The sequence below is a fragment of the Dipodomys ordii genome, unplaced genomic scaffold (assembly GCF_000151885.1).
Source record: "Dipodomys ordii isolate 6190 unplaced genomic scaffold, Dord_2.0 Scaffold157, whole genome shotgun sequence".
NCBI lineage: Eukaryota > Metazoa > Chordata > Mammalia > Rodentia > Heteromyidae > Dipodomys > Dipodomys ordii.
The window spans coordinates 848,935-860,366 of NW_012267373.1; the positions used below are offsets into that span (position 1 = coordinate 848,935).

General features: G+C 39.0%; 1 protein-coding gene across 1 annotated transcript in view; it reads right to left on the bottom strand.

The window, feature by feature from the left end:
- Positions 1–7,734: 7,734 nt before the first annotated feature.
- Positions 7,735–11,432, bottom strand: part of Slc35f1 (solute carrier family 35, member F1) — a 141,470-nt gene continuing 137,772 nt past the window's right edge. The window contains exon 7 of the mRNA XM_013032814.1: positions 7,735–8,535. Within this exon, the coding sequence (XP_012888268.1) occupies positions 8,311–8,535 (225 nt within the window). The 3' untranslated portion in view covers positions 7,735–8,310. The remainder of the gene's footprint in view (positions 8,536–11,432) is intronic.

Below are 11,432 nucleotides of genomic sequence, written 5' to 3' on the forward strand. Positions count from 1 at the left end.
ACAGCTGTGAGGTATTTCACAATATTTCACTAATATAGGAATTTTATTCTGTTGGTAGATAAGAAGAAAAAACCCAGTAGTTTCAGAAATGTTAAGGTTATGTTTGATTTAAAAATCATTGTTATTTAGGAGCAAGAATTTCTCATTTATAAATACATGATACATTACAACCACTAATTTAATTTCATTTTTGAAAGAAATGTTCATGCAGACTAAACACAATCAAATATGCTCATCATGCATAGTAGTGTTGTCTCTTCTCAAATGGCTTTAAAGACAAAATATCAAACAGTTACATTTAAGTTCTAAGGTTCTGGAAATGCTCAAAGACTCGGTCATCAGCAATGAACTAGCGATGTAGAAAGGCCACACTAAGAAGGTAATGGTGAAAACAAATGTGAAGTACTGCTGTGAAGGCTGCGCCAGACATGGCAGGGGGGACAGAAATAACACAAAGATCCGCTAAGTAGATGCTATTGCAATTTTACAGTAAAACAAAGTATCAGGCTGAGCACGATGGTGCATAACTGTAACCCCAGCTGCTCCCATGGTAGAGATAATAACACTATAATTTGAGAACAGCTGAGGAAAATGTTAGTGAAATCCTGTCTCAAAAGCAAGCCAGGAATGGTGAAGTATACTTTTAATCCCAGCTACTCAGGGGGTGACAGTAGGACGATCCCATTCTGAGACCAGCCTATCTGAAAAAACAAACAAGCAAGCAAAAACTAAAAGCAAAATGAGTAAGAATATAGCTCAAGTGGTAGAGTGCAAGTGTGAAGCCCTGAGTCCTAGCCTCAGTAGTATAAGAAAATTCAAAGAAAAACAAACCAACAATGCTCTACTGCAGAAGTAGGAGTTGATGGGTCTCAAGAGACTGAGATGCCAACTTGAAGAGCATCATGTGATCCCCCAGACAAGCCAGAAGCAGCTTCGGGGTTTTGAAATTTTGAAGCACCAATGATCTTGACCTCTGGCTCAAAGTTTCTCATTTTTTTCCAGCCTTCCATCATAGAAACTGCAGGACTGATTGGTCTGGGTTGCTCCAATACTTAGGAAGAAAATAAGGTCTTCACCTTGAAGGCAAGGTTAGTCTTTATCATAGCAGTCAACTTGCTTTCCAAGCTGGGCAGCCTCAGGATGAATAGATCATAAATAACAGAGATCATTGGTGAATGAGGTGATCGCTGGTTCACACCTGGAAGTGTGAAAAGAATAGGCTCCCAATCCTGCCTTGGACAGTTTCATTTTTACTCTTGCTCTCTTGGAGCATATCTGCCTTGGGAGTCTCATGGGTAAAGATAGTTCCAAAGGCCCTTCCTGCACCTTTGGGCAGAGAAAGTCACAGAGAGAAAAGCTCCCATCTGTACACTTTCCCAGAAGGGTTTAGTCAAGAGGACAAGACAGCTAACATTGGCATACACGATGTGCCTTTTCTTTGAGAGTGTGTGCAGGACTTGACTGGTAATAGGGATCTTCCAGAGGACCCATTATCCAGCTTCCTAAGAAGTGGCTCTGACCTCTTAATGGAAGGATTGCTTGTAGCTCACGAACACTGGTTTCTAGCAATCACAGGATGGTCTCTCTAATGGAGAAATTGTGCACTGCTGCATTATCCATAGAATTTGCCATTGGTGACTAAGGCTATTTCATTTCTAGGCTGAAAAAAAATCTCTCTTTTAAATTAAACCATCTCAGGCCTTCACATGACTCAGAAGCCAAGAAGCAACTGTATTTTCAACAAAATAAGCTCTAGTGTTTCTTATGGTTTTAAAACTGGGCATCCAAGCTTGTACCTAAAGTGAAAATGAACTTTACTTTTGTCTTGGAGTCATGATTAAAACTTGAGTGCAAAGGAATGTCCTCAGTCTTTGCATTCCTCACACTAAGTTGTCTTCTGGCCTTGACAATTTTCCTCTTAATTAAACACAGCTTGATAGGCGAAAACTTAAGAACATAAAGCAGTTATGTTAGTCACTCAGCCATCTGTATGCATGTGTGACCTATTTAACTTGTAAAATCCTAGTTAATGCCAAAACCCATATTAGAGAATTCAAACAAAAGCTCACAGAGAGTCCCATAATGAGACTGTTTTGATTATTCCAGTGATTAGCCCATTTCCTCTCTCTAGTCATTTCATTTAGAACAGTATTCACCTTTAAAGATCACGTAGATTTTTTTAAAATTGCTGTGCATTTGGAAAATGGTCAACCATCAGTGAAACTAAAATTATTACCATTACTTAGCCTCTATCAAGAGACTTCAAATACTGTGTAAAAAATTCTTGCCAAGAAAGGTAAAAAGAATAGCTATTATCACCTTATGATTTAATGTTAGCCCCAAATCCTGGAACTAGTATTTGTGGACATTACCAGGAAAATATCAAGTGACAAATGGTTTTGATCCACTGCCATCTGGTATCTGCTCTTCAGTCCTAGGGATCTTTTTTCCCTTGAGGAAGGAATATGCATTTATTCATGCATGCATTTATTCTTCTCCCAGCAGTTCTTAAAATGTATGAGTGTATTGTGATTTTCTTGTGAATAATTCTAGCAAAACTGCCTGTGTTTGGCTCACATGCTTTTTTATGAATGTTTTTACTTTTTTTGCATATTTAGTAATGAACCAGTAGTGATGATGTTTGAGATTGCCACTGGAACAATTTTCTCTTCCCCACAACCCCAATCCACAGATAACTTGGAGAGGTGTGAACAGTAAGATGGAAGCTAAGGCTAGATATACCCTCCAGAAATGAGAATGGCCTAGTAATAGAGGGCAGGTGAATAGCTTTGCCCTACTGTTTTACCTCAAGACAGTGACACCTAGTGGCAGAAAGACATAGTTATCCTTGTGAGGCCAGCTGCCATTCAGTCGTTCATCTCTTAGAGTCCGGCTAATTAAATGTCAGGGCCCACATGGGATGATCTGAGTTGAGATGTGTTGAGTGTGCTTGCTTTCACTTTTTAATTTTTTTTTTACAGTTGTAAAGGGTTTATGTAACAAAGACATAATAAAGGCCACTGAGGAGAGTGAGCAGTGGGACTCAAACCGGTTGCTCCTGCTTTCAATTTGAAAGTGTTAACGCACTGGATAATGGGTTGCATGCTCAGCCTACTTAATACCCTACAGTAGCTCTCTAAACTATTGCATGATCTAACACATTTTTTAAAAGCTTGTGCCATCTGTTTGGGACAATTAGTTTCAGGAAGATTACTCTCTGTTGTGTAGAGTAACATTTACCTTCTTCTATTCTGATATGACCCTTCTAGTATTGTGGGATTGATCCCAGCTCCAAGGCTGAGGTTTGATGAACAAGCTCATTTTCATGATTTTTTCCCCAGATTTTTATCTTATCCACACCAGCCCTTTGTCCATCCAAACAGAAGGCCCTAATTTTACAGCCTGTTCCCAGAGACCTCTTCCTTCTGATATTATTCCTTGTGAATCAGGCCACATTACTGCTTGGAGGTGACTTGTCTTGCTGACCGAAAAATGATGCACAATGGCTTGTTTCAGGCACTGAGGAAAGGCCGTCTGGAGGAGGCAGGGCTTTCCAGCTGTATTATAATTTTTTTAATTAAAGAGTTTTGACAGCATAGATAATAAGGGGCAGAGACCCTGCATAGGTGGCCCACAGTGTGCTCTCTGTTGATTCTTATTGAAACAAGAAAGATGGAAGGAAAAAAAGAAAGGAAAGCGTGCATATAATTAAGAGGGTATATTACAAATGCAAACATACTATTTACAAGTAAGAAAAAAACTTTGCTGTTTCATACCACAGTCCTGAACCTGAAGGCTCATACTGATTTTAGAATATGCCATAGAAGAGGACCTTTAAATGAAAATGGCCATTTCTTCCTTTCCAAGAACAGGATGTCTATAGAATAAAAGTCCTCAAGAATAGTAAAACAAGGGAATATTTTATAACAGAATTTCTTACCAAGTAATTTATAGTTGTAGTTTAGGTGACAGATTCTATTAAAAGAAGACAGTCAAGGGCCCTTGTGTTTTGCTGGGCATTGAAACTACATGATCCGAATCTGATTTCAGCTTTTATTATTTCTCACAGTACTTTTGGTTTTCTTGTGGGACATCTATACAATACAATAAGCTATTGCCCTGGAGTTTTAGATGTTTTCCTTAATTTTGATTTTCATGAAATTCAGGTGCTCCTATCTGTGTGTGTGTGTGTGTGTGTGTGTGTGTGTGTGCGCGTTTTGGTCGGCAGTGGGGCTTGAACTCTGGGCTTGGGCGCTGTCCCTGAGCTCTTCAGCTCAAGGCAGGCGAGTGCTCTACTGCTTGAGCCACAGCGCCACTTTCTCCTATCTTTTTTTTTTATTGCAAGTGTTTTTAAGTATTTTGGAAACCTTGTTCTTTCTCTTAAGAAAATTAGAATTCACTGAAGGAAATAGATGGGACATGACATATACATTTATTGTTCATGTTAATTGGACCCCCGATCATTTGGAAATAATGGGTATTTGGACACAGGCTGGGCTGAAGTTCAAATTGCTTTCATCCTTGATCAAAGAGCTTACCAAATCAAATTAGAATTTTCACAAGGAAAACTTCTGACACTGTGACTCATACTTTTCAAGCAAATTATTTATGTTAAGTACATGTTGTTTTAACTACCAAAACAGGTCATGATGAGTTTCAACTTGGGTATTTTGTGTAATATTTTATAAGGATGTAAGACTGATCCTTTTTCCTGAAATAATGGTTGTTATCTTTTAAAAAGTATTTTAAAAGCATAAATCAGACACAGTCATCCTGGCTCATTTAATTTTAGAGGTCATCTTGTGAACACAAACACACATAAATGACGTGAGTGTATAGGGTGATATCAGTTGTAGTGGGGATATTTTTTTAAAGATTCTCTATAGGTTCTGAACAGAAATATGGACATCATCTGCTAAATAAATGTCTGGCTCTGGAAGAAGCTTCATCCTTAGGTCTTCTAGCATATCAAGGGCAGGAAACAAAAAAGCTTTCTTCATTATGAGAAGTTGTTTCTCAGGGGTAAATTTATATGATCTACATGAGTGGACGTGGTTGTAGCTCCAGAGCTTTCTTCAGTACCCTAATCAATAATTAATCTTGCTAATTACAAATGTGTTTAATTTGGCTTTTCAAAACTATAATTCTGAGATTGGCTGTGCCCTTCCTAATTTGGAAATATTTTCTCTCTGGTTTTTGTTTTGACACATACCCAGCTATTTGCTTTTGTTGCTATTTCTAGCATCCTAAGGGAACTGCTTCCATGGTTGTCATAGTGCAGACAAACACACAAGAAAACCAAGAACTCAGTGCTTTCATAAAGCATTTATTTTTTATTTGAAAACATTGTACAGGCATTACATTGCCACAGCCAGTCCATAGGGGAGCATGCAAATATCAAAAAAAAATGGACAGTTTGCTCAACTTACTGGTGTCAATTTCCTTTTTGGTTCATATTTTCCATTTGTGGTAGCAGGATTAGTGTGCTTTGTTATGTGGCTTAACAATAGAATCCTACCCATGGGGTAAAATCTGTACTGGTAGCTAGCTGGGGACTACTAAGTGGTTACAAATAAAAAATAATCCCCCCCAAACAATACTACACGCTTTTCCAAAGGTTAATAGCACAAGTTAGCAATATCTAAACTAAACATTTAAACATTTTCATGGGACACAGTGGTGCCAATTTTTCCATTGCTTGGTCTACCTGGATGTGTGTTTCAAGGTTAGAAGCTGTGGGAAGGTATGACCAAGGCAAGCCCTGTCCCCAGTGCAACTTTCCATGGAGGAAGGGAGAACCACCATTTATCTCTAGCAGGGTTTAGGAAGAGCTGTGATTTGCTCTTCATCAAATGGAATCCTAATTGCTAGGGTCTCACTGGTTGAAGAGAGTGGTGGCTTGAAAAGTTGAAAATCTTGCTGGTGTCTACTGAGGTTATGAAATCTCAGCAACTAAAAGACGAGAGTTAACATTGCCCTGTTTCCATTTTCTACCCAATCCCAAAGGACCAATGTTTTTCCTCAGAAGAAGAAACTTTACTACTTTCTTCCCCCACTGAAGGGTGAATCTGGAATGCCTGACCTCGAACAATCAAGATTTCCAGTCTTTTTACATGGAGATGAAGCAACACAGCCAGATAACTCAGTGACATGACAGTCTGATTGCACAGATACTGGAAGATGAAGCTTTTCACAGTGAGTACCTCTTGACATTCACACTTCCTTTCCATACAATGGAGTCAATTAAAATGTCCTATAAGATAGATTCCATCAGTTGATTTCTATAAGATAGATTGCCTTCAGTTGATTCCTATAAGATAGATTGCCATCAGTTGATTGCAAACTTTTTGGAAAGTTTAATTTAAAAAAAATCCCAGCCCACTGAGTAGACTTAGAAATAGTTTCAGCCACTTGTTTCTCATAAGTGTCTGCAAATTAGTGTCATAAAAATGAGTCAAAAAGACAAAAAACCCATTTGCCTTAAAATAAATACTAGAAGTGTAATAAATCAAGCAAATTATGCAAACCAAAGGAATGTAAACACAAAAATAAAACCACAGTCTTTAAAGGTCTTCGGGTCTGAATGGACAAAATATTCAGAGAAAGGTATTTGATTGGTTTAAAAGGTAGCAGAGAGCAGATGTCTGGCAAGTTTATTTTGATGTGATATCGTTTTGGCATTGACTGTTCCTCCACATATAAAACAAAACATGTTTTAAAGGAAGCTGAATTGACTGTGAAATCTGCATATCAGAGAAGATAGTTTTTCTTTTTCTAGGGCAGGACCACTCATTCCATGTTAGAAGGCCTACAAAAACATCCACTTGTGCTGGCAGACAGCATGGGATTCCTTAGCCTACCATCTTTAGGCCTTGTACAAGTCCTGCTCTGTGATTTGTCCTCTATTTTATACCCTGCTTGTGTTTTGCTTCACTTACCTGTTTAAGGCATACAAAACAAAACTGCCCCAAACTTCATAAACGTTATTGAAGTCAGCCAAGCTGAAGAAGCACTTCATAGACTGGCACGTAGAATCTACTCTATATTACAGAGGTCTTAATTTTCTGTGTTTTGGTGGGTTTTTTGGGGGTGGGAGAGGGAAGGGCAATGGATCAGATGATGAATGTTATGCTAATATATTCTACAATTGAGTGGCTATTAAAAATGACTCAAATACCAGATTTCCAATGGTGGCTTTTTTTTTAAAACCACTACAAAGTGACCAGGGCAGTTGAACTTTTATGAGAGACTACACTGGCACCTTGACTTGAGGAGGCGGCATAAACAATGATAGTTCACAGTAAAGACAAGTTCTATGCTGATGGGTTTGGTTTTGTATTTTTAAAGATGTCATATAATTAACATGACAGAGAAGAAGGATTTTTCCAGTGCCTAGATTAATTTATATATTACCAGTAAGAAAATCAAGGGAGGGGGGTGCTTTGAAGAGGCGCTAGAGGGAAGGCCATAAAATTTTAAAAAGATACATAACCATAAATGCAAATGATGTTATTTCTGAGGTTTCCCATAAGCCACAGAAGTAGAACAGTCCTTATCCTGTAATTACAGGGACTTGATTAGCAGTCACGTGGCACAACAGAAAGGTAATGGCCTAGAGTAATTAGAGATTGAAATATAAAAAAGACTAAAATGTTTGTCTTACATCTATTCCTAGAATAGAGAATTATATGGTCAGTTGCCCCTCCCCCACGGGTCACAGCACAAGATACTTATTGAGCAGGCAGTCACACATCTAACAGAGGAAACCATTACACACCGGGTCCCTAGGACGAGGACACGTCTCAGGGGTGGAGCTCCTGTGGCATGCATCACTCACATAGTCTGCACCCCCCAAAAAACAAAAACAAAAACAAACCAAAAACCCCTGTGATTCTTAAAAAGTGATTTGCCATAAAAAAAAGTGGGATTGATGCTGACTATGTGTGGATCTGGCAATAGTTCCTACCAGGAGTACAAAACCTCCTCCTGAAAGTTTAAGAACAGTAACAATAATAATATAAATCATAATAACAGGAATACTTGCTTTTGATTCAAAAATGTTCACAGTAACTGATACGGAGTAGGGGTTCGTGCTCACCAGCTAGGCATCCCTCCTGCTCAGGTGGATCGCAGCCTGTGTCTCCAGTGAGCTTTACTTTGTTCCTTTTACGAACTTTCAGAGCATCTGCTACCTTGCAGTCCACCTATGTAAACTGCACCTAGTAAATACCTTTCTCTATGTACAATACAGAGATGATGGGCAAACATAGGGCCCCTGAGTTATCCTCAGTGGGCAGGGCAGGATTCATCCTAGGCCACACGTACATGGGGTTCCTCTTCGGTCTCCTGGCCCAGGCTGGTGTAGGTGACTGAAGGCTCCACCTGAGCTGTGGTTGGTAAGTCCACAACAGGTCCTGAAGGATTGCGGAACTGCTTGTACACTCTGGGGTCCTGGGCTATGTACGTGGAGGTGGAGGAGTAGAGCACCAGCCCGATAAGGATGGTGAAGAAAGACAGGAGATAAAGTCCTGAAAACTAAGAAAACACAACAGCAAAGTGACTGAGCAGTAATGAGGCCAAGGCAGGCAGGAAGAGCCACTTGCTTCTGCAACACAGCTTGATCAGGTGGCTAATATGCTTGACGGACACTGAATTTCTCTTCCGTAACTGCCTCAGTCTTATTGATTATTCTTATCTTGAGGTATGCGTAACAAGAGAAACACTTAGCTAATTGTCTCTAACTTGCCCATCTGAGTACCTAATAGGTTAGGAGGGCTAGTTAAACACAAATTAAAATAAGCTGAGTTAAAGAAAAAATCCCCCAACCATGTGGCCTCATTAAACCGAAGGGGAAATATAGATATTCGATTTAAGGTAGTAATGAAGCCATAAACAATGAACCTCTTGCTGACAACTACAGCAGGACATGGTCATTTTACCTTAACCCCAGTGCAGACACTATTCATTTTTCTAAGGGGAAACTGGTGTTAACCCCGGTAGCCATCTTTCCAAGATTAGAATATCCTGGGACAGAAATAAATAATTCAACATTTCATTCCTTCCTCACTCATTAAAATGCGAACCAAACATGGCTTTCCTTATAGAATTCTGCTTCCTAAACTACTTGCCTGACAGCTCACTGTGTGTGTGTTTGTGTGTGTGTGTGTGTGTGTGTGTGTGTGTGTATGTGTTGGGAATGGCTGGGTACTGGTTTATACCAGTTCCAAGAATTTCCATACATCTTTGAAAAGTTACAACATTCTGGGCTTCTTGAGTGGCTACACTGGAAGTAGCTACCTGAGTAGTTATCAGGAGAGGGTAAGAGAAAGAGATGAATGCTGCTATTTCTCTTGTTTCACTCATTCATTCATTCATTCACTACCTTCAACAGTTTTGCACAGGTCTTTTCTGCATCAAACACTGACCTATGTACTTGGGAAAGAAAAATGAAAAAAATGCAGCTGGTCCCTACCATCCAACATTTAATAGTCTTAATGGAAAAACAGAAGTACAAATAGAAACAATACGATGTACTAATTGGTGTCCCAAATCTCCTTTCAGCCAATAGCAACTTACCAGGCTTGGTTACATCCTAACATCTGTAGGAAATAAGAGATCAATTTTATTTTCCTATTTTTTATGTTTATCCTATGGAATAACAACTGATAAGAAGACAAAAAAAATCAAGAAAAGCTGGAAAAAAAGGAGAACAGGTAACCCCAGAGATACTATAAAGTAAGTTGTGATGCTATAATAAAAATTGGAAGAAGATGCCTGTAATTTGTGGCTGGATAACAGGAAAGGCAGTCTCAAGAAATGACACAGAGCAAAGGTATCCCTGTGGCTGAAAGTCTCCGTCATTGTGTTTTTCCTTTTTCTTTCTGAAGCATCAAGGTGGCTAAGACTAAAGGTGATTTTCAGATTTTCTTTCTAGAATACTCCCCCCATCACCCTATTCCTGTACTTTTCACATTCAAACCATATGATAATACTTCCTCAGATGGCTTTATGTTCTACACAGCTCGTAACATGTTCACTTAATTAGCTTGAAATAATTGATTCACCTTTTCCAATGAAAATTATTGTGCCTTGTTCTTTGATACCTGAGTTCAGAAAATAAAATGGGAGGGAAGGAAGACAGGATTATAAATTACAACTTCATGAAAGATATTTAACCTCATATTTGCTTCTTGAAATTCTATACTCCAGAGTGTCATCTTTTAGCTGACATTTTAGTGCATGCGATGATTTTGCTCCAATATTACCATGACATTCTCTCTTGTGACTCCAGTCAGGTGTCTTCAGTCTCAGAAGAAAAGCCTCACATGGTTTTAGGTGTGAGAGTACCTATCTTGCTGCAGATGGAGGGAGGGAGATGAAGTTGGGGCCAGCCACACTACTACTGAGCATCTATCTAGAGTATTACAAGTCAAGACACGGTAAGGATACTCACACATCCATGTTCATTGCTATTGTTGGCTGTGCACAATAGCCAACTTATAGAAACAGCCCAGTTGCCCTACCACAGATGAGTGGATCAAGAAAATGTTTCACATATACACAATGGAATTTTACTCATCTATTAGAACAATATTACATCAGTTTCAGGGAAATAGATGGACCTAGAACAAATCATGTTGAGTGAAACCAGGCACATGTTTTCTATCATATGTGTAAGCTAGATCTTAACTACAACTAGGCATGATAACATATATAGGGCCCAATGCATTTATACCCAAACAAATTGACCAAAGGAAGGTATCCAAAGACATCATTCCTCTGAAGAATTAATGCGCTGTTTATCAAAAACAATACCAGGAAATGTGACTTTTTGGGGGGTGGGCAAAGGGGTAGCACAGGAATGGAGGGAGGAAGGGTGAACGAATGTAGTCATTGTATTTGAGGTACACTATGTAACAAGTGAACTATGTAACTTGTGAGTAGGGACAGGAGGGATGAAATGGGAGAAAATGATAAAAGGGGTTACATTGTCAAAAAACCATTGTACTCAAGCTGCCTTATAAAGTTTTAACCCTTTTATACAAATACTTAATAGTAACAATATAATTTTTAAAAAGAATGGGGCCTTTGCCATTGCCACTACCTTCTAACCACTGAACTGCACTCAAATCCTAGCTCTACTGCTTTCTACTTCTAGTTCATGTGATTATAAGCAATATAAAGAGATTACACTGTAAGGTACTTATATTCCATTTGTAGTAAACACTGATATCAGTTTCATTGTTATTATTACTTTTGTACACTTAAAAGGATCAATACTGTGGGCTGGGAAGGTGGCTCAGTGGTAGAGCTCTTGCTTTGCATGCTCAAGACCCTGGGTTCGATTCCTCAGCACCACATAAGCAAAAAGAAAAAAGCTGGAAGTGGCACTGTGGCTCAAGTGGTAGAGCGCTAGCCTTGAGCTGAAGAGC